Source organism: Physeter macrocephalus, chromosome 2 (genome assembly GCF_002837175.3).
Source record: "Physeter macrocephalus isolate SW-GA chromosome 2, ASM283717v5, whole genome shotgun sequence".
Taxonomy (NCBI): Eukaryota; Metazoa; Chordata; class Mammalia; order Artiodactyla; family Physeteridae; genus Physeter; species Physeter macrocephalus.
Genome location: NC_041215.1, coordinates 2,606,565 through 2,631,651, shown reverse-complemented (window position 1 = coordinate 2,631,651; position 25,087 = coordinate 2,606,565). Strand labels below are relative to the sequence as shown.

The 25,087-nt window shown below is 34.8% G+C and overlaps 1 protein-coding gene across 7 annotated transcripts in view; it reads right to left on the bottom strand.

Moving 5' to 3' along the window:
- RANBP17 (RAN binding protein 17) overlaps positions 1 to 25,087 on the bottom strand; it is a 328,773-nt gene that overhangs the window by 227,034 nt on the left and 76,652 nt on the right. For all 7 annotated transcript variants that reach the window (XM_028497353.2, XM_028497354.2, XM_028497356.2 and 4 more), the window contains one exon: positions 16,950 to 17,085. In XM_028497353.2, the coding sequence (XP_028353154.1) occupies positions 16,950 to 17,085 (136 nt within the window). The remainder of the gene's footprint in view (positions 1 to 16,949; positions 17,086 to 25,087) is intronic.

Here is a 25,087-nt window from a genome sequence, read left to right as displayed (position 1 = left end):
AAAAAAAAAAAAAAAAAAGAAAAAGAAAAAATTTAAAAACTAAAACCTCTTTAAACTGAGTGTTTTTTAGTGCTGAAAATGCTTCAAAGATACATCTTAGTCACATCCACATACTATTTCATTTATTATTTTTATCACAACAATTTCTTAGAATCATTAGGAAATTTTCAAACATCAAAAGATGTCCAGATAAATGTATCTGAGGCAAAAAAATCACCACCAAAGTATTATCTTCTGCCTTTTAAAAAATTAATGAAGAGAACAATCCAAAATATGTCATTCATAATCCAAATGCACATGTAGTTTTACTTTGTGCATTTTGTCCACAAATGTCAAATTCTATAAATGCTTCAGAATTTATAAGCATTTAAAATAAATGGAAAAAAATAAGAAAATACAGATTTAAAATACTCTGTGTATAAGCATATACTTTATCAAGTTTTTACAAATAATCATTATCTTTGTATTCCAGGATTTGGCATAGTGCTAAGCACAAGGAAGACAATAAGTGTTTAAGGAATACATGTATAAAGAATTACATGATTACATATGCCAAATAATGGTATATTTGATTTGGTATGATAAATAATACATCGGAGTCAGTTTAAAAATAATAAACTAAGCCCATTATTTTTCCAATTTAAGTCCTGTATTTCTCCAAATTACATCATAATTTCAATTATTAACAGCTGCTAAGATTTTAACTTTAGATTTTTCTGCTGCAAACCTCCTTGTCTAGTACTTAATGCTCTTGAATCAACACTTAAAGGCACTTAGGGAGTGGAGTGCCAAGCATAACTTGGCAAATCCATTTATAAAGCAAAAACATTAAAAAAAAATTAGGCCTTAGGCTGCTTTGCTCAACTTTCTATTAAGCAGAGACATAGAATGTGTTTTTTCAATAGTTAATAAATATCATCAAGTAAGATGAATTACATGGGAATGGGGGTAGAGAAATCATATTTTTTTAAAAAGGGTCTGTCTGAATTCTGATGTATTATATATGTATTAGATGTATTATGACAATTGAAAGAAAAAATCCTTGAGCAATAAAACAATCCAGCACTATCAGCATTAACTAGGACTATAAGCACTAACCATTATCCAAGAAGGAAAATGTAGCTAGCTCTGAAAACACTCTATCACAGAGACAAATTATGATACATTTACACAGGAAATGTGAAAGCAGCTCAAAATGAAAGTTCGAAAACTTTTTTTAAAGTTTTAAAACACTTAACAGAAAAAAAAAAATCCCCAAGTCAATGATCATTATTCTCTAAAAATCCCAAAGTCAGTGATCATTATCCTCTCTACTCAAACTTCAAAAAAACAATCAACTTTTGAAGGTACTTTCTTCCCCCTACAACCTGCATGATATACTTGTTACACTAGAATATTTTTTTAATGTTAAATGTTTACTGTTTAAATGTTTTAAAGCTGCTACCTATTTTTCACCAAAGCGAAAATCCTATGCACAAAAGTTTTCATGTGATTTCTTAAATACTTTCTCCTAAAACTGTTATTAAATACATATACAAAAATTGTTTTGACAAAAATTGAAATATATCCAAGTTACCTGGAAAAGCAGCAAGTACATTATTTCAACATTGGATTGCAATTATAGTTACAGCAGTCTACTTAAGTTACCGTTACGATTATGTTTTTCTTTTTCATTATTCACGTGCTTCCCTACTCGATTTACCAGTAACTGTTACTAACATTCTACAAAGGAGGATCTAACAGCTGTAGAGAGAGAATGCCATCTGCTGCTTCATGTGGTACTCAACAGGAGAAAAGCTTGATAACAGGTAAAGTAATTACAAAACACAATTTAGAAATCCATATACAAAGATGATACTTGAAAGTTGAAATATTCCCATTTCTATTTTGGATAACTTGAAAATACATCAACAGTCACTAACTGTCTTAGTACAAATTCCAAGTTATTCCACAGAATTACAAGGATACAATGTGCTTATATATCACTAGTTCATGATGATTATAAATAAGGCTTTTACTCAGGTATGGAGAGCCAGAGAAGCAAAAGAAAAGGATCACTTTGCCTGACCTTAATAACGTTATTTCCCATTTATGAATTACTACAATATCCTATTTATGAACATATGGCTTGTACATAAAGGGACCATATAACATTATCCAAACAGGGACACTTTTGAGAACAAAAGATGGAGCAATTAACTGTCAATTATGCTAGCACAACAAGTGTGAACTGGGACAATCCTAGGCAAATCTGAATGCATGGTCACCTATTTATAAATTCCTATGTTGCCTTTATTCCCTATGGCTTCATAACAATGTCCTGAGAACCTTCCTGAAAAGCAGTTTGCAAATTTTTAGAAAATAGCTAATTCAGGAGGATGAAGGCAAAAAAAGGGGAGGTGGAAGTAGAAATAACATGAGAGTGCATCCCCAGACCATATAATGCCTCAATCTAAGTAACTACCTCAAACAGAGTGATTTTTTTTACTTACTTCACTTTGTTATACTATTTGAAATTCTTTGGCACTAATAAATATCTTCTTTAGAAAAGGCAACTCCTTCCTAGGATAATTCATTCATCCATTAATTGGGAGTCTTCCCTTTTGACACCTAGCAGATGCCAAGTGTTTAGAAAAAAAGCAAATTTGTGAGGTGTGTGTTTGTGTGTTGCTGTGTGCATGTGTGTTGCTGTGCGATGGAGAAAAGAGAGTTACAGATCATTTCAAAGAATGAAATCCCTCTGGTGGTGACTGACTGTATAGGATGTCAAAACTGGGAGTGAAGAAAAGGAGAGAAAACCTCTAAGACTAACTTGTCTATTTGAAAATTTAAATCCTAAGAGGGAAAGGGAACTTGCTTCCTCCTCAATTTCTGGTGTCCTAGTTTAGGAGGCCAAAATTCAGGAAACTTCTATTAATACTAGGGCTTATCAGTGTCCTTGATTAAACAGTTCTTTGTAGATCTATTTTTAAAGGAAAGTACATTCCAAGATCTAAATGACCACAATTTAACTAACTTTTGCAATTCAACTTACTGGTGAGATTTCTGTAACCAACAAAAGCAAAAATGTTTATGGGTAGGGTTGGCTTGAATAAATAAAGGGAATTAAAAACAAAGTTCAAAATTTCCACCTACTGATAAATATTCAGAAGCCAAGATCTCTGTGTGTATGTGTCTATAAAAAAGGTTCTTCCATATCCCATTTTAAAATTTACAATTCAATTTTAACTGGATTAAAAATTACAATGGGGGATTCAGATCAAGATGGTGGAGCAGGAGGACATGGGATTTAAGAACACATCAAAAGTACATCTACATTTGAGAAATTCTCACTGAAAACTAAAATAACTGGAGAGTTGCTGACTCTTGTACAACCAAGGCTGTAAGAAAGATCCACACGGAATCCAGTAGGAAGGAAAGAGAAACGATCAGGTCAGGACCTGGGTCCCTGGGAGGGGACAAAGAAAAGGAGGGGGATCCTCTCTAGGGAGTGAGTGGTTCAAGTCACATATTGGGTGCTCCAGCCCTGCAGTCTGACACCACCAATACAAGTTCCCTTAGCTGGTTAGAAAAACAGTGGGAATAACAGGAAGGCTGTAAAAAAACTAGATTCTGCTGGTGAAGGGCATGCACACACTTGGTTACTCTTGAAATAAAGTAGAGAAGGCAGAGTGAAACTGCCCTAGACTCCTACAAGTTTCCTGTGATTGTCCCAACGCAAGGCCCAACCTCAGTTAAGCGCCCACATTGGCCCTGCTTGCTTTGCAACATGGTTCCACACTAGGGCTAGGGCTGCAGTGGCTAAGGGGAGTGCTCAGTTGTGAGGGACAAAGGTGGCTTGAACCCTGAACAAAAACCCGAATGGGACATGGGCAGTCATTACTGGCATTTATGGAAGCAGTTTGACATAAGTGGTCTAGGACTCTGACTACAGCTGGCACTGCCACAATCCTGTGCCCAGATCCACACCAAGGGTCTGCTCCAGCCCCTGTTGCTCCAGCCCTGCTCCCCTCTAGGGCAAGGGTGCCAGTGCTGGGAGGAGGGAGAGCACACACATAGAGGGAACAGAGCCAGCTCAGACCTGATCCTCAGGGCTTCTATTTCAGCAACTTGAAACCTGCCCCTGCCCCCAGTAGGATGGTGACAGCCACTGAGCAGAGGAGAAAAAAAAAACCTAAAAGACCCCATCACCATCAATACTAAACTTTCCATAAAAGAAATGTAAAGGGTCTTCTCTAAAGTGCAAAAGAAAAGGATATAACAAGAATTAAGTATCTATAGGATAGGAAAAAAAAAACAACTCACTAGTAAAGGCAAATATACAGTAAACGCTGGAGATCAACAGCTTAAATAAGCTAGTCCAAAGATTAAAGGACAAAATATTGTAAAGTCAACTATAACTACAATAAACATTAAAGGGATAAACATGAAGCTGTAAAATACAACATCACAGCACAAAATGTGGGAGAGGAAAGAAATATAGATCTTTTAGAATGAGTCTGAACTTAAATGAATACCAGTTTAAAACAAGTAGATATAGTTATAGGCCAACACATATGAACCCCACGATGACCACGAGTCAAAAACCTACAATAGATAAACAAAAACTAGAGAGAAAGGGATACAGGCATACCACTAAAACAAACAAACAAATCATTAAACCAGAACAGAAAAAAAGAAAAGAGAACTACAAAAACAACCAGAAAACAAGTACCAAACTGGCAATAAGTACATACCTATCAATAATCACTTTAAGTGTCAAAGAACTAAATGCTCCAATCAAAAGACACAGGTTAGCTGATTACATAAAAAAATAAGACCCATCTCTATGCTGCTTATAAGAGACTCACTTCAGAGCTACAGACACACACAGACTGAGCATGAGGGGATGGAAAAAAGATATTTCATGCAAATAAAAGCAAGAATGCCGGGGTAACAATACTCATAGCAGACAAAATACATTTTAAAACAAAGACTATACCAAAAGACAAAGAAGGGCATTATAAAATGATGAAGAGATCAATATAAGAAGCAGATATAACACTCGTTAACATATATGCAACTAAGACAGGAGCACCTAAATATATAAAGTGAATATTAATAGACATACCAGGAGGTGACAATAACACAATAATTGTAGGAAATTTTAATGCCCCATTACATCAATGGACAATCATCCAGACAGAAAATCAATAAGGCAACAGTGGTCTTAAATGACATATTAGATCAGTCGGACCTATTTAGCAGATATCTACAGGACATTCCATCCCAAAACAGCAGAAAATACGTTCTTTTCAAGTGCGCATGGGATGTTCTCCAGAATAGATAACATGCTGGCCACAAAACAAGTTTCTACAAATTTAAGAAAACAGAAATTATATCAAGCACTTTTTCCAACCAAAACAGTATGAAACTAGAAACCAATTATGGGAAGAAAATTGGGAAAAACAAACATGGAGACTAAACAACATGCTACTAAAAAACCAATGGGTCAATAAAGAAATGAAAGAGGAAATCAGAAAATACATCAAGACAAATGAAAGTGGAAACACAACTTTCCAAAATCTATAAGACACCAACAAAAGCAGTTCTAATAGGGAAGTTTATAGCAATACAGGGCTTCCTCAAGAAACAAGAAAAATCTCAAACAACCTAACCTACCACCTACAGGAATTAGAAAATGAAGAACAAACAAAGCCCAAAGTCAGCAGAAGAAAGAAAATAATAAAAATCAGAGAGGAGAAAAATAAAATAGAGAGAAAAATAACAATAGAAAAAAAATCAATGAAACAAAGGGCTGGATTTTTAAAAGATAAACCAAATTGATAAGCCTTTAGACAGGCTCCTCAAGAAAAAGAGGACACAAATAAACGAAATAAGAAATGAAAGAGGAGAAATAACCAATACCACAGAGATACAAAAATTTTAAGAGAATTCTATAGTTATATGTCAACAAACTGGACAACCTAGAAGAAATGGACAAATTTCTAGAAACATACAACCTTCCGTGACTGAATCAGAAACAGATAATCTGAACAGACTAATCACTAGAAGTGAAATTGAATTTGTAGTCAAAAAAATCCCAGCAAACAGAAGTCCAAGACCGAATGGCTTCACACGGGAATTCTACCAAAGAGTTAATACTGATCCTTCATAAACTACTCCAAACAACTGAACTGGAGAGAACACTCCCAAATTCATTCTATAAAGCCACCATTACTCTAATACCAAAACCAGTCAAAGACACTACAAAAGAATTTTTTTACAGGCCAACATCTCTGATGAATACAGATGTAAAAATCCTCAACAAAATTTTAGCAAACTGAATCCAACAATATATCAAAAGGAACATACACCATGATCAAGTGGGATTTATTCCACAGACTTAAGGATGGATTGAGATTCACAAATCAATCAATAGCACATTAAATTGTTAAACAGAATCATAAAGTATGTATACTTTGTGTCTAATTTTTCATTCACCATCATGGCTAAATTGATTATCATCAATTTGCCCACATTTTTGCATGTATCATAATATTTTTCTTTTCTTTTACTGCCATGTGGTACACATTAATTTATCTATCCATTAGACTGTTAGTGAACACAGGTTTCCAGTTTGGGGACATTATAAATGAAGCTACTATGAACATTCCTATATAAGTCACTTGGATATATAAACTTATTTCTTCTGGGTAAATACCTAAGAGTGAAACTGATGAACTACAGGGTAAGCTCTGTTCAGCTTTAGGAGACTCATCAAATAATTTTCCAAAATGGATACAACAATTTACACTGCCATCAGCAACATATCATAGTTTCATATATTCCACACCATCGTCAAGGCTTGGGTTTATCAGTCTTTTCATTTTTAGCCATTTTGGCAGGTGTGAAATGATACTTCTTTCATATTTCTCTGATGATTAACAATGTTGACCATTTTTTTATGTGATTATTGGCCATTTAGATATCTTCTTTAGTTGTGCTTGTTTAAATCTTGTCCCCATTTTAAAAGTGAGCTTTAGTCCTTTTTTGGTAGTAGTTGAGACATTCATACAATCATTCAGACATTCATATAACTGTACATATTTAAAGTGTACAATTAATTGGTTTTTAGTATATTAACAGATATTTGCAACCATCACCACTATCAATTTTTGAATATTTTCAACACCACAAAAAGAAACCTTTACTAGACAATAATCTACATTCTGTTTCTATAGATATGTCTATTCTGGAAATTTCCTATAAGTAGAATCACACAGTATTTGCTCTTCTGTGACTGGCTTCTTTCACTTAGCGTAATGTTTTCAAGGATGATCCATGGTGTAGCATGTATCAATACTTCACTCCTTTTTATGACTGAATAATATTCCATTTAGGGATATACCACATTTTATTTATCCTCTCTGCAGCTGATGGATATTTGAATTTTTTTGACTTAATGACTACTAGGAATGCTTCTACGAATAGTGTGTAAAGTTTTTATGTGGATGTGTGCTTTCATTTCTCTTGGGTATATACAGAGGACTGGAATTACTGGATCATATGGCAACTCTATGTTCAACTTTTTGAAGAACTTCCAGTCTGTTTTCCAAACTAGCTGCACCATTTTACATTCCAACAGTGTATGAAGGTCCAACTTCTCCATGTCTTTACCGATATGTTATTATCTGTCTTTATGATTATATCCATCCTAGGGGTGGAGTGGTATGTCATTATAGTATTGAAATGAATTTTCCTGAATTATAGTGATTTAATTTCCCATGAATTATAATTTCTATTACATTAAATTTCTATTCTTACTTTATTATATCCTTCCTTCTCCTTACTTTAGGTTTAGTTTCTTATTTTTCCAGTGTGTTAAGGTAGAAGGTTAGGCTATTAAAGATGTTTCTTCTTTTTTAATGTAGGTGTTTATACTATAAAGTTAGCCCTAAGTACTGCTTTAAATGAATCTTATAAGTTAGGGTATATTGTGTCTTCATTTTCTTTCACCTAGAACTATTTCCTAATTTCCCTTCTTATTTCTTCTTTGACTCATTGGTTATTTAGAAGTGTGTTGTTTAATTTCCACATATATGTGAGTTTCCCAAAATTCTTTTTCACTGAATTCTATTCATTCCATTGTGGTTGGAGAACATACTTTGTATTATTTCAATCCTCTTAAATTTACTGAGTTTTGTTCTATGGTAAAGCATGTTGTCCATCCTGGACAATGTTCTGTGTGTACATGGGAAGAAAGTATATTCTGTTGTTGTTAGGTGGAGTGTTCTATAGTTGTCTGTGGTCCAGTTAGTTTATAGTGCTGTTCAAGTCTACTACTTCCTTATAGATCTTCTGTCTAGTTGTTCCATTCATTATAGAAGCTAGGGCATTAAATTCTTCAACTAATGTTGTTATTTCTGTCAGTTTTTGCTTCATGTAAAAAACAGAGGCGTCAGGACTTCCCTGGTGGCACAGTGGTTAAGACTCCATGCTCCCAATGCAGGGGGCCTGGGTTCAATCCCTGGTCAGGGAGCTAGATCCCACATGCATGACACAACTAAGGAGCCCATCTGCCGCAACTGACAGGGCACAACCAAATAAATAAATAAAATATTTAAAAACAAAACAAAACAAAAAACCAGAGGCTTCAGTTTTTGCCTCTGTTCTTAGGTAGTAATACGTTTGTAACTGTTATATCTTCCTCATGGGCTGATTATTTTATCATTATAAAATGTCCCTCTTCATCCTTAGTGACATTTTTTGTTTTAAAGTCTATTTTGTTTGATATTAGTATAGTCACTCCAACTTTTTTATGGTTGCTATCTGTATATCTTTTGCCATCCCTTTACTTTCAATCTACTTGCATCTTTGAATTTAAAGAGTGTGTTCTGTAGATAGCATGTTGGACATTTTTTTTTTAATCTGACAAGCTCTGCCTATTGGTCAGATTATATAATCCATTCTAAATGTAACGTTATTATTGATATTGTTAGATTTATGTCAGCCATTTTACTTTTTAAAAAATGTCTACTGGGGCTTCCCTGGTGGTGCAGTGGTTGAGAGTCCGCCTGCTGATGCAGGGGACATGGGTTCATGCCCCGGTCCAGGAAGATCCCACATGCCATGGAGCGGCTGGGCCTGTGAGCCATGGCCGCTGAGCCTGCGCGTCCGGAGCCTGTGCTCCGCAACGGGAGAGGCCACAACAGTGAGAGGCCCGCATACCGAAAAAAAAAAAAAAGCTACTGTCTTTTTTGTTCCTCTAGCTTTCCTGTACTGCTTTCTTTTGCATTAAGCGAATATTTTCTAATGTAACATTTTTAAAACTTTAATGACTTTTTTCACTATACATTTTTTGGGTAACTTTCTGGGTGGTTGCCTTTGGGCTCAATATATACATCTTAATATAATCTACCTCAGATTTATACTAACTTAGTTCCAATGAGATAAAGAAATGTTGCTCCTACATAGCTCTATTCTTTTTGCTCCCCTTTTGTAGTATTGTTATTGTATGTTATAACATATTACAACTACGTATTACAAACCCAACAATAAATTATGGTAATTATTTCTTTACATAATTGTGTCTTTTAAAGAAGTTGAGAGAAAAAAAAAGCAAGAATATGTTTAAAGTGTTTGCTAAACATTCTTATTTACCATTTCTAGTTCTCTTTATTGATTCTTATATTTGAGTTACCATCTTGTGTCATTTCCACAACTTTGCTTCCACCCACCTTTTTTCTTTTTTCCCCACCCACCTTCTGTGTGCTGCTATTGATATCTCTACATGTTATATGCTATCGATACAGTGTATATGTATATAAAATATGTAACTGTTATATACAATTGCTTTTCAATCAGTTAAGAGAAGAAGTACCGTGTTTTATAATTGCTTAATTAGCTTCACTAGTGCTCTTGGTTTTTTCCATGGATCCGTATGAATTTGTCTGAGATCACTTGCTTTCAGCCTGCAGTACCTCATTTAGCATTTCTTATAAGGCAGCTCTGATAGCAATGCATTCTCTCAGTTTTTGTTCATCTGAAAATGTCTTTAATTCTCCTTTCATTTCTAAAGATAGTTTTGCTGGATATGGAATTCTTGGTTACCAGTTTCTTTCAGCATTTTGAATATGCCATCCAAATGTCTTCTGGCCTTCACTGTTTCTAAAAATAAGTCAGCTATTAATCTTATTGGAGTTCCCTTGTATGTGAGGAGTAGTTTTTCTCTCGTTGCTTTCAAATTTTTCTCTTTGTCTGTCTTTCAGCATTTTTACTATGGTATGATTTTAGTGTGGACCTTTTTTGTTACACTTCTTTGATGGGTAATGTTTTTCAACAAATGTGGTAATTTTTAAGCCATTATTGCTTTAAATATATTTTTTCTGCTCCTTTCTTGCTGTCCTCTTTGTTACTCCTCCTACCAGGTACTCCATATGTTTGTTGGTGTACTTAACAGGGATCTATAGTTCTCCCAGGCTCTGTTCATTTTCCTTCATTCTTTTTTGTCTGTTTTTTGAATACTATAATCTCCAGTCATCTGTTATGGGCTACATGTTTGTGTCCCCTCCAAATTCATATGTTAAATCTTTAACTCCCCAAGGAATGGTATTAGTAAGTGGGGTTTGGGGGAAGTAATGAAGGTTAGGTGAGGTCATGAGGGTGGGGCCCTCATGATGAGATTAATGCCCTTATAAAAAGAGGAGCATCATCTGTACACATGTGAGCATCTTTAAAGTATGTTCTTAGAATTTGTGTTCCCTGATCCAAGAGTATATGCATTTTTAAGTTTCTTAAATATTGCTAAACTGTTTTCCAAAGCAATTTTACCAATTTGGATTCTACCAGCAGTGTAGAATGTTTGCTATTTTACTTCCTGACAAATACTTAACACTTGTCAGACTTTGTAACTGTTTCCAGCTAACAGGTATAATATGGTATCTCACTGTAGCTTTAATTTGCATTCCCGAGTCCACAAAAGGATGAACATTTCTTCATATTTATCTACAACTGTGATTTCCTCTTCAGTGAATTGTTTATTCACATCTTTTGCCCATTTTTCTACTGAGTTGTTTTTCTCTTATTGATTCATAGAAATTGTTTATATAACTGAATATTGATTCTCTTTAAGTTACATGTATTACAAATATCTTACAACCTGTCTACAGGTTGTCTTTTTACTTTGTTTATTGTATCTTTTTTATCCACAGAAGTTTTTACTTTTAAAATGGGTAGAATTTGTCAACCTTTGTATCTACACTTTGGGTTTTTTTTTTTTTTTTTTTTGCGGTACGCAGGCCTCTCACTGTTGTGGCCTCTCCCGTTGCGGAGCATAGGCTCCGGATGCGCAGGCTCAGCGACCATGGCTCACAGGCCTAGCCACTCCGCAGCATGTGGGATCTTCCCAGACCAGGGCACGAACCCATGTCCCCTGCATCGGCAGGTGGACTCTCAACCACTGAGCCACCAGGGAAGCCCACTTTGGGCTTTTTATGTCTTAAAAAAATCCTTCCCTATCCCTAAATCATAATCTTCTACTTTTCACACTAAGAGGCCTCTAACTTATTTGGATTTGATATTTGTATGCTGTGAATAATACAATTTTTACATAGATATAACAAAATATCCCAGCAGCATTTATTTAACAGTTTGTCTTTTCCTTATTTATATACTGTTTCAATATAGATGTGGATAAATTTTCTATTTTTTTTCTTTATTTGCTATCTTCCCTCTTTAATTAATAAACTTACTGGGGAGATGGACCATCCTATTTGCCTTTGTATCCCTGGCCTTAATATACAGTAGTTACTTATTAATATTCATTGGATAATTGAAATATGCAAGCAGGAAATAAATACACAGCAGCACATATACACCATGTCATAGAATAGAATGCAGTATCAAAAGAAAAAGTTGCAAAGGTAGGTGAAGTTTGACCATAAGAAGAAATTTATTTTGTAAATAATGGGAAATCAATAATAATTTTAAGCAGAGAAATGGCACAGTAAGAAATGTGTTCCCTGAAGACTGGCAAAATTTAAAGACTGACAAAAGCAAGTATTATGACAATATACAGCAACACACACCTACTCTGCTGGGGGAGGAAGAATAAACTTTTACAACACTTAGAAGGGCAACCTGAGAATATCTTGTAAAGCTAAAGATATGAACATTCCACAACCTAGCAATTCCATTCCTAGTATTTACCTTTGAGAAACTCATACATATGCATGAGGAAATAGGTATTAGTATATATACTGCAGTATTTTTTGTAAACGTTAAAACTGGAAACACCTAATGTATATTAAAAAAAAGAATATATAATGGCACAGTAATATATTGTAATACCATTAAATAATTAAAATACTTAAAACTATACGTATCAGGGCTTCCCTAGTGGTGCAGTGGTTAAGAATCTGCCGGCCAACGCAGGGCACACGGGTTCGAGCCCTGGTCCCGGAAGATGCCACATGCCACGGAGCAACTAAGCCTGTACGCCACAACTACTGAGCCTGCACTCTAGAGCCTGCGAGCTGCAATTACTGAGCCCATGTGCTGCAACTACTGAAGCCCGTGCGCCTAGAGCCTGTGCTCTGCAAGAAGAGAAGCCAGTGCAATGAGAAGTCCATGCACCGCAACGAAGAGTAGCCCCCACTCACCGCAACTAGAGAAAGCCTGTGCGTAGCAACAAAGACCCAACGTAGCCAAAAATAACTAAATAAAATAAATAATTTTTTTAAAAAAGAATGACACCTGTTCTTTAAAACAAACAAAAACTACATGTATCATCATGGATAAATCTCAAAAACAATGCTGATCAAAAAAGGCAAGTTTCTGCCTAATAATTTTCTATAAAGTCAATAATACTATGTTTTGTTAATAAATATATAGAAATGTGGGAAAGAACGATATCGTGCATGAAAATCACACTAAATTTAGGGTAGTGGTTACTTTTGGGCAAGAAGTGAGGCTAATAGAATCAGAGCAATATGTATTCAATATTTAATTTTAAAATATACAGATCTGAAGTAAATATGGCAAAGCATTCAGATTTGACAAAGCTGGAAGATGGATGTGTGACTGTTCATTACACCATTCTCTCTGGTTTTCTACCGAAGAAAAGATTACTCTGGTGGCAGTACGGAAAATGGACTGGAAGAAGGCAAAAAGGAAACAAAGAGTACAACCAGAAAACTTTTGAAATCTAGTGAGAAATGTAAGCAGTAACAAGAATAAAAAGGAAGGGCCCTGAGAAAGGAGTGGAACTGAGAGATATTTAGGAAATAAAATCAGCAAGAATAGGTGACAGATTAGACATAAGAAATAAGAAAAAAGTGGAAATTTTGGGTTCAAAGTCATTCTTCCTCAAAATAGAAAAGTAGGTAGAAAGCAGTTTAGAAGACAATGTTTCTTTTTAGAACCTGTTGAGCTTGAAAGGTCCATTCAATATCCCAGTCAAAGATCCAACAGGAGGCAATACAGCAAAGTGGTTAGCAGCAAAGGCTCTATCAGGTGTCCTGGGTTCAAATCCAGATTCAACCACTTAATCACATTAATTAACTATTCCAAGCCTCAGTTTCCATATCTGTAAAAAGTGGTGGGGATGTTAATAAAGATAACTATTTCCATGAAGTTTTTGTGAGATGAAATTAGATGCCTGTCAAGTGTTGAGCAAAGTCTTTGGCACAGACTACTTGCTCAATTAATGCCTACAGCTACTATTTATGATTTCTCTTTCTCACTTATAGGACAAACTTCTATACAATCACTTCAATGATTCCCACCTTGGTTCCTGGAGCATTTATTTCTATAAATTATATTATTTTGCATATGAAGGCTTTTATAGAATTTTTAAGATGCTTATTAATGGTATACCTTACTTAAAATTGTCAAACAGGGCTTTCCTGGTGGCGCATTGGTTAAGAATCCGCCTACCAATGCAGGGGACACGGGTTCAAGCCCTGGTCCGGGAAGATCCCACATGCCACGGAGCAACTAAGCCCGTGAGCCACAACTACTGCGCCTGTGCTCTAGAGCCCATGAGCCACAACTACTGAAGCCCGCGTGCCACAACTACTGAGCCTGCACGCCTAGAGCCCGTGCCTAGAGAAGCCACCGTAATGAGAAGGCCGTGCACCACAACAAAGAGTAGCCCCCACTCGCCGCAACTAGAGAAAGCCCGTGTGCAGCAACAGACCCAATGCAGCCAAAAAAAAATTAATTAATTAAAAATAAATTAATTAATATATCTTAAAAAAAATTGTCAAACAATTTCACTAAAGTCAGCATCATTTTCCAACTCAAGAACATACCCTTTATTACCTGAAAGTATTATACAAGATATCTAAACCCAATCCCTATGAAATTCTACTAAATATGTACATTCAACCATTATCTAGTAGAAAGCATACAAGCAATATGCAAACCATGTGGAGATGATAACAATAAAGAAGACAGAACAGTCCTAACCCAAATTATAGTCTCTATGTTTTGCTAAGAAATAATTACAATGCAGTATAATAATCCTAAAATAGGGGACAGAAACTTTCCCAGAATTTAAGAAGAGCATCCTAAAGGATGGGGTATCTGATGTGAAAGAAAAGTAGGAGAAAAGGAACTCTCCCAGAATTTAAGTTAAGAAGAGCATCCTAAAGGATGGGGTAGCTGATGTGAAAGAAAAGTAGAAGTTAGCTAAGTAAGGCAGGGAAGTGGAAGCTGTATTAAAAAAAATAGTGTCCTAGGCAAAGGAAACATTTTTTTTTCCAAAGGTCCAGAATTGAAAGAGAATGCAGACTGTTAAAGGAGCTGAAAAAAATTTAGTACACATAAAGTATGCAATACAAGTATGGAGTAGTGAAGCATGAAACTGATGACATACATAGAAAAGAGACTGGGAAGAACTTTAAGTCATACTCTATATGATCCAATTAAATGACATAATGCTTAAGAGAGCTTAGGAAAGTTCCTGGTACAAAATAAGTACACACTAAACATTATTCGCTTACTTTAACCTAATGCTCTCCCTTTTTTTTGCCATAATCCGGAATGCTCTCACCAAAAAATATTTTCCATCTGGTCCTCCTTAGTTGGTTGACATTTCTGTCAACAGTATGTAGAGAACTTATAAATGTCTTAGACAGTCTGTTCTTTCATTTGTAAAATGGGAACAATAATACCAAACTTGCAGGCTTGTTATAAGACCTAGAGAGAATGTGAAGAGTTCCTAGAAGAGTGCCAGGGCACACAATAAAGAGCCCCAAAACAGTTCCTACTAAGGCAGATCAGCAGACAAGCCAAAAAGAAAGAAAAGAAAAGTGGAAAGCTTTGGCTTCACTTCAAGGTTATGCAGTAGGAATGCCTCAGAAATAAAATCACCTTATTCTCTTTGAAAATAGGATAAGATGCACCAAAAATGTTAGAGTAAAATTAAAATAAAAGAATCAACACCAGTCTGATGATGTGTTTATTTTTTCCTAATATGTAAGCAATTTCAAAAAAGAAAAACTTATCTTTTATAATTCACTTTTTTCACAATTACCTTATATTAAAAGTTATATACATACAAGAATCTTCGGAAAGAAAATGTCTCAAACCCATTGCCCTAAAACAATTGATTTCATTTTACATAATTATTTCCAAGTGCTTTAACCACAATAATTTTAAGGCTTTTCCACTCCATATTACACTGTTCTGATTTAGGACCCAGACCAAATGGATATTAGATAAGCAATGTTTCAAGAGTATTCACTTTTGCAAAAGCAAAATAAACTCTCTGGGTACATTTAAAACAAGACAGTTTATCATAATTCAGTGTGTACCCTGTATAAATTTTATACCATGTAATTTTTGTCTGATTCTAATTTGTCTTACTGTCAACCTAAAACAGTTATATCTAGCTACTCCTTTTTCTCCCTAGTGGTCTCATTCAATGTCAGCTTAATTCTAAGAAAAATTTTTTGATATTAATCCTGAATGAAAAAAAATCCTAAATGGTAATAAAATATCACAATGTATTTCACAAAGAAAGCATCAAATTACATCACCTTCTTAAAAAGCAAAGAAAATTTTACCTGAAGTAAACTAAAGGATGATCTTAACACAATCAAATACTTTTCATTCTACTATACAACTACTATTAACAGAAAACCATAAATGAACTGAAGGTTAAGCTAAATTTCCCAGGGAAAAAAAAGCTCAGTTCAATATAAAAAGCTTATTCTAGAACTTAATCTCTTAACATTACTAATACAAACTATAAATCCAAAGGAGATAAGAATATCCTTAGGACTTCCAACAGAGAAGGTTTTGGAAAGAGTTATTATTCTAGGAAGAAAAGAAAAAAAAAAAAACCTCATAGATCTTACTCAGTGTCCAAGTACTACTAAATATCTGGTTAGGGTTCACATAAATGCCCTCAATAATACATTAATGCCTTAAGATCAATTCATCTGAACTTGCTAATGCTAAACTTTCAATTACCATAGTAGAAGTGTTCCCTTCACTAAGTTAACTGCAGCCTCTCAAAGGCATGTCTTACTCTTCTTGTCCTCATCATTTATCATGTAAAAATGCCAAGGAATGAGTGGAAAATACACTGGAAATCACATAAATAAGTACCCAAAAAAAAAAACAAAAAACCTCAGAACTACTAAAAGAGTAAATCGTATGTTTTAAACCTTGAAATACAATAAGGCAAAATTCATTAAGGTGTTTAAAATAATCTTAACTAATGACTAACCATATAAAAAATATTCACTAACTCTGCCAATCAATCTTCAAAGACAACAGTAAATCTAGGCATAAAACAAGCAATCTCACATTGCCTTCAATACCAATTGACTTCAATTGATCAACTAAATTTCTTATGTAGAAATTGCCCAAATATATCATTCAGCTTAAAGCTGTTACATGTGAACACCTTTCTTCAACTTCAATAACATTAATTTTAATCTCTAGTAAAAACCTACCTTTGAGGTTCGCTGAAGTTGATCACCAACATATGTTTTACGAAACTGATCCAAGAACCACAGAATTGCAAGTTCTATTTTCTCATTAGAACACTGAGGCAATCCGGTATCCATTAAAGATATAAGCTGAAAAACTCTTTTCATGAAGGAAAAAAGAAGCTTCAGTAAAAATTCTTAGAGAAATACCATTAAAACATTTATCATCAATTTTACATAATATAAAAAGTGGAAAAATACAAATGTTTATAAAGAAAATAGTTTTAAAAATCATCTGAAATCCTACCATGAGAGATACTACTCTACTTCCTTCTAACCCTTTTTCCTAACACATGCACTTCATATACATGCATACAAACCTACATGGACATGCATTTATTATCTTACTAAACGTTTATATATAGATACATATGACATATACATATATAATATATAGATATAGTAAATATCTACAATTATAACTATTATATAAACACAGGTATTAACTTATATATTTATGTGTATATATAATATTTTAGTAAAAGAAGAATGATATTGAATGTGTAGTTTTGTATTTTACTTTCTCATTACATCATATTTTCATATAACTATATATTTTGGGGTCATATGGTTCAAAATACAAAAAAAGAGGTACACCCATCAAGCTGTATCACTTTCTTAATGAGTAATAAAAATTTTACCTGAAATAAATTACAAGATGATCTTAACAAAATCAAATATTTTTAATACAAGTATGCAACTATTATTATCAAAAAATCATAAATGAACTAAAGGTTAAATTAAATTTCCTAGAGAAAAAGCTTAACAGAATAAAAAGCTTAGTCTAGAATTTCCCCCCACCCCCAAATCCTTCTGTTATCTATCTATTTTCATTAAAATTTTCCAGTGAATGGCTGCCAACTGCCTGGTGCTAACAAAATTAGCGTATCATAATAAAATTTTTAAGAAACAGAAGTTCTGGAGGAAACAGCACCTATTTCTCTTTTTTCTCATTGTGCAAAGTCGGCTATGCCTAGCCCTAACCCACTCACTTCCTTCTATGTATGCACACAAGAACATACACATACACACGCTGTTAACAATTTGTATCATTCCAGAGACTTTTTAAATGTATCTATGACTATACATTCTCCTCGCAACTCTTTTACACATATGGAGCATACTACACTGTTATATTGTTAAACCTAGCTTTTTTCATTTAATAATATATCTTACAGATCTTTTCATGTCAGATATAAAGAGCTTCCTTATTCTCTTTTTACAGCTGCTGAACATCATTATATGAGCATACAACATTATTTTCATACTTTCCCCCACTGAGGGACACTAAGGTTGTTTATAATTTTTTGCTGTTACAAAAATGCTGCAATTAACAATCTTGTACACATCACTGCACACATGTTCAGTTATAATATACACCAGTAAAAGTCAAATTACTAGCTTAAAGAATATGAATTTACAATTTTGATAGCTATTACAAAATTGCCTTCCAATGAAATTGAAACAATTTATACTCCCATCATCAGTAAATGAGAGTGTGTACATACATATAGTTAATTCAGGGTGATATTAAACTTTACAATTTAATGGAATCTGAAAAATGGTATCTCAGTGAAGTTTTAATTTATATTTCTCTCATGAATGTAATGTCAAAATTTTCCACATTTTTAAGTAATACATATGTCCTTTGGTGTGCCCTTTTTGCTCATATCCTTTTTTGATTTTTCTGTTGGGTTATTTTTTTATTGCTAATTTCTACAAATTCTTTATATATTAGAAAACTGAGTCCTTTGCCTGTGATTGAGATGTAAATATTTTTCCCCACTTTTTCATTTGTCTTTTGACTTTGATTATGGTGTTTTTTTAATACCATGCATGTTTTTCTTCTTTTTCTTATGCAGAAAACCTTACCAATTTTTCTCTTATGGATTTTATATAATAACAAGGTCTTACCCAAATTTGAGGTGTTTTTGTTCCATCTTTTTACATTCACCTGTATGATACACTGAAATTAATCTTGAACCTATCTGGTGAGATATGGATCAACATTTTTCTGCAGATGGCTACCCAGCTGCTTCAACACCATTTCTTTCTTGTATAGTCTGTCTTTTGCCCACTATTTTGAATTACCCCCTTATCACATATATTAGGTCCATTTATGTATTCATATTACTTCCTGGACCTTTTATTTTATTCCATTGAACTGTCTCACTAAACATATCTTGCCCAATTATTTTTTTCATATTATTAAATAACTTACCAAAACATTGTAAAAATTAAGGCTACACCAAATTTTAATGATCTCATTTTGAATACAAACTTACATTTCAGTGAAATATAATTACTCTCCTATTCCTTACCAGCAAAGAGTTCTAGGAACAAAATGTCTAGGTTACAGCAAATGAACTTCTTTAAAAAACTTGGTATTTATTGCCAAAGTGTTATAAAATAATATTTTGGTAACCATTTTTATAGTTATTAATTCCTAAATTAAGCTACTTATTTAAAAGTAACTTCACTTACTAAATATCTTTAATGCTATTAAAATTCATAAAGGAAAGCTTATAAAGATCAAATTTAAGAATGAGTCAACCAGGCTTGTTTGTTTTTCCTAAAAAGATGTGTTTATTCTCTGATTTTGAAAGGAGGGACAAAGCTCACTTTTAAGGTCTGTGTATTTGTGAATGCATAGACTCCTGAAGTAATTTTTAGTTAAATAAATAGATACACACACCAAACTTCATCTCTGGATCCAGGTGATTTCTTAAGTGATTTATAGCGTATCCTGCTTTTAAATTCTTTATGAGTAGGACCTCCTTTTTCTTTTTTTTTTTCTTTTTTTTTTTTTTGCGGTACGCGGGCCTCTCACTGTTGTGGCCTCTCCCATTGCGGGGCACAGGCTCCGGACGCGCAGGCTCAGCGGCCATGGCTCACGGGCCTAGCCTCTCCGCGGCATGTGGGATCTTCCCGGACCGGGGCACGAACCCATGTCCCCTGCATCAGCAGGCAGACTCTCAACCACTGCGCCACCAGGGAAGCCCTGCTTGTTTACTTTTATTTCCTTTTAATAACATACATTCCAAACATCTGAGGAAGACATGAAACCAATAGCCAAGTTTGTTGGGGTGCCTTTACAACTCATATCAAGCTGGTGATTCACATTTGCTTAAGAGGCAATGCAAATCCCCAGCTTGATATGAATTGCAAAGGCACCCCAACAATCCCCAGCAGGAGAGTAGGAAAGAGTTCCCAGAAGGGTATATGATCCATCTGTCAAATAAGCTTTGATAGTCGTACAAGAAGTTCAGCTGCAAGTGACTGAAATCCAAAAACAATGGCTTAAACAATATAGATGCTTATTTTTCTCTGAAGCAAAAATTCAAGGCAATGCTGGACTAGTTGGTGCTCCACGGTGTATCAGGGACTCAGGTTCCTTCCATCTTGTTGTTACACTTGCCTCCACTCACCCAATCACTTTATGGTCTAAGATGGCTTCTTCAGCTCCACCCATGTGCATATATGTTACACGTACCACGTTCACTTACATTCAATTGCCCAGAACATAATCACTTAACCATACCTAGCTGCAAGAAATTCTAGTAAATCTAGTCTCATTCAGGTGGCCAATGCCCAGCAAAACATTTCAGGTATTCTATTACTGCAGAAGAAGGAAAGAAGAGATACAAGACAACTAGTAGTCTCTGCCACAGTGCCCTTCAAAGATCTGTGGCCACCTCTAATAAGTGCATAAGACCAAAGCTTGTATTGTATATACAATATTCACTTGTGTTTCAATTTATTGTCCTACATTTATTTTTACCTTTATCTTAAATTATCTTTGGAGCATGGAGGGAATAAAAAGATAAATATTAAATAATTTTGATCCAAGTATAAGTACACCATTTCAAGTATAAAGAAATGAATTTTTGGATAATCAATTCTTTTATATTCCCCTTAATATCCAATTCCATAAGTATTTATTCAGTCAACAAATATTTGAAGGCCTACAATATGGCAGGTATATATAAGGAGTTCAGAATACAATACTGAGCAAAACATATATATTCTCAGTCCTCCAGAAATCTATAGCCTATGCAGGGAAAGACAGTAAAACAAGCAATAGGAATAAGGAATGACAAGTGCTATAATAAACACTACAAAGAAATTAGCGAGAGTTCCTAATATTCTAGGATGGAACAGAGCAGAGAGTGTCAAGAGAAAGGGGAAAGCATGTGCAGCTTTCTAGACAGGGGGGAAAAAAAGCATGGCTCATTTAAGAGCTGAAAAAAAGTTCTATATGGCTATAAGACAGTCAGTGGCACAAGATGAGGCTACTGAGACAGGCAGGACCCAGATTATGAAGAGCCTGATAAATCACATTGATTTTAATCCCAATAGCAATGAAAGTCATTGCAGACTTTAAGCAAAGCACAGACATAATCAAATCTTTATTTTAAAAATCCAGAGAGGAAACAAGGTGCCCACGTAAAACTGTAGCATGAATCCGGGCAAATGATGACAGGAGTTAAAACAGCAAGGGTGATAGAAATAAGTAGACTAATTGGGATAAGCAGAAGGTAGAAGTGACAGAATTTGATGACTATACGGATGCTGGTGAGAGAAAAAAGAAAAAGTTAAGGAGAAGTCCCAGGATTCAAGCCTAGGCAATTGAGTGGACAGTGATGAGACACACAAAGAGAGTCAGGGTCGGGAGTGGATGGAAGAGATGAGTTTAAGTTTAGTCACTGAATTAGAGATACATGTGGGACAAAACATGCAAGGAAAACAGTTCAGTAAGTGTTTGGAAGTCAGAAGATAAGAATTACTAAAATAACACAAATCACTGAGCCATGCTGAGGGCTCAGTTAAGGTTAAAAAAAAAAGATATCTTAGTTGGCAATGGTACCTATCTAAAGAAGTGTGCAATTTCTTTTATCACTCGATAAATTAAGAGAAAACTCTGAATTCCTTCAGAGTTTAGGTTTTGCCAGACAGATGAGATAAAGATACAGCAGTGAACAAAGCAGATAAAGCTTATTCCTTCCCTATTCTAATGGAATAAACAAATAAACATCAAGAGGTAATAAGTACTGTGAAGAAAAATAAAGTAGGATAAGGATGTTATTTTGGATAGGGAGGTCAAAAGAGGTAGAGACATCTGGGTACAGACCTGATTGAAGTGACGGAGTACTACATAAACATCTGGGAGAAAGCATTCCTAGCAGAAGAGAAGTGCGAAGGCCCTAAAGCGAAAACGTATTGGTAATACTCAATAGCAAAGAGGTCAGTGTATGTAGCTGAGTTGAATGAAAAGGGATAGGAAATAAGGTCAGAGAAGTAGCACAGTACACTTTGGGCTATGGCAAGAATTTGGAATTTGTTTAACGTGTGACAGGAAGCCACTGGAAGTTTCTTGTGTAGAGAAGAGGAAGCAACACTACCGGATGGGAAAGAAGTTGAAATCATCTATATCACAGCAGGGTTTGGGGCAGAGAGCAAAACACTGAGCTAGCTGCAAAAGTCTTCAATGAATAATGAGGAATGATTGGGAGATGAACAGGTGAGAGCAACATGAAGAAACAGAAACAGAGGGTGGCCTAAATGAGAGGAATGAGCCGAAAAGAAGCAGCCACCAGCAAATTAGAGAGGATACAGGATAAGACAAAATCCCTGAGAAATCCCTCAAGAGGTTTACATTCTGGTCATGATGAATGAAACTGAAATGACTATAAAGTTATCTTTATTTAATCAGAATTGTGTGGCCTGAGCACAAATATACTTATTTGCTAAGTTAAAGCAGCATATTTAAAAATGTTAAAGTAACATGTTTTAAATGTCATTATCACAATATTGAAAGTTTTTATGAATATCAACCTTCTTCTGATAAAATAACACATAGATTTTTGGCAGGAGCTTCTCAACTTCTAATTTGGTAGTGTCCTCCCAAGAGTTAAAAAGGGTATCATATAACAACACCAGAAGGCAATAGTATGACAGTTCCAGTTACCTGGAATTTCTCCATGTGAAATTGATATTTTAAAATTTTACATATAACATCTTTCTTATTTAATTTAAAATCTCAGTATGTTAAAACACATATATGTTTTTTTCTAGTCAAATTATGTAAGTCCTGGTACATACCCCACCTTGAATCTGCTCAGCCCTGTTTAACCACCCACCAACCCCACCACCACCTCTCCTCCTGTCCCTGGGCTCAACCACTTGCCTTGTAGCCCCAGTAAAGACTCACACAGCTACTGCAGTTATAAATCCTCACTCAGGGGGAGGAAAGGCCTACCATAGCTCCAGCCAGCCCCTACCTCCAACCAACAGGACCAATAGTAGCTCTGGCTTCCCCAGCAGCTCCTCAGAGAGGCCAGGGAACACAACTAAGAAGTATGGAAAAGTTATACACTCCGGGAGTAGATTTCAACCACTAAAAAAATGGGACGCAGAAATAAGTGAACAGATAAACCACTTGCCCTCAGTTCCCGTCCCCCCCACCACCACCAAGATGGACTACTTTGAAGCACAGTTGTTCCATGTGGTCTCTGGGGAAACCTGTAAAAGTGAGCAACCAGGTGTGTAATGCACCACCTTCTATAGCTGATTCTCATTATTTATGGTAGTTATGTGCTGTAAAATGGCCGTAAAAACTGAATTAGCAAATACTGAACCACTGCTCCTAGAGGTAATACAGGAATAGGTTCCCGAGGAACTCTGGTCACAATATTTTCATCAACTAATCAACACATAACCTGTTTTATCTTTTAATCACTTTTCCTTCATTCTTTCTTCCCTGAAAATGTATCCTTTTCCCCACCCCACAAAAAAATCTTAGCCCATAAACTTCAACTAAGACTTTGTTTCCTAGGGAAAACAGGCTAAACACAAAACAAATCTTACTTACAGCTAAATATGGTTGCCGCTTAAAGAAAAAATTAAAATTTTCTACTTGGCAGATACACACCACTTTTGTTTATTTCCTGTTATATATATTTTTCAGGAAAATAGTGCCAGTGGGAAATTCTCTACTTGATGATGAAAAACATTAAAATAAAATCAAACTAACTAGAGCAAAAATTATTCTTAATTCCCACTTTACTAAATATGTAATGTTATATTAAAAGATGGTACAGAAGTAAATTGTTCACTTGGTTTAAAATTAATCAAAGCATTTTGAGAATGCCCCAGTCATATTTTAAAGTGGTTTGATATTGGAAATAATAAATCTTACGAAAAACTAAAAATATTTATATTCCATTCAGATTCAAATTTCATTGAAATGAGGTAGTTTAAAGGTTGAAAAGGGTATGAAATGAGAACGAAATCTCTATTCAAAATGGCAACAAATTTATTAAAGAGTTAGGAATATATTTAAGAATAATAATGAGGGAGAATATCACACTAAAGACTTCAGTAGGGTGATAGTGGTGTATAATAGACTTCCAAGATCAGTGGAAAAGAATGAAAAGCCTAGAAAAAGACATGAGAATTTTGTGTAAGATATATGCAGCATTTCAAATCAGTAGAGGGTGGGGTTTGACATTAACTGGTTAACACTTGGAAAGTTTCGAAAAAGTACATAACAAAATAATGGATATATTAAAAATATATTAAAAATTAAATATAAGAAGCTGAAACCATAAAATATCCAGGAGAAAATATAGCAGAATATTTTTATTATCTAGGTGTGGAACAACCTTCCTAAACATGAGCATTGAAAAAAATATGAAAGAAAAAATTCATAGATCTTAATATATAAATATTTAAAGCCAGCAAAAAAGCAATTTCTAAAACAAATTAAAACATATGGAGAAAACGTATTCAAAATGAATAGCAAAATATTACAATCTTTGATATATACTGAGTTCTTACGGATAGATTAGGAAAGATAATCATAAAAGAAAACCAGGTGAATGATACAATCTATATATAATAAAAAATCACAGGGCTTCCCTGGTAGCACAGTGGTTGGGAGTCTGCCTGCTGGTGCAGGGGATACGGGTTTGTGCCCCGGTCCGGGAAGATCCCACACGCCGCAGAGCGGCTGGGCCCGTGAGCCATGGCCGCTGAGCCTGCGCGTCCGGAGCCTGTGCTCCGCAGCGGGAGAGGCCACAGCGGTGAGAGGAGCGCATTCC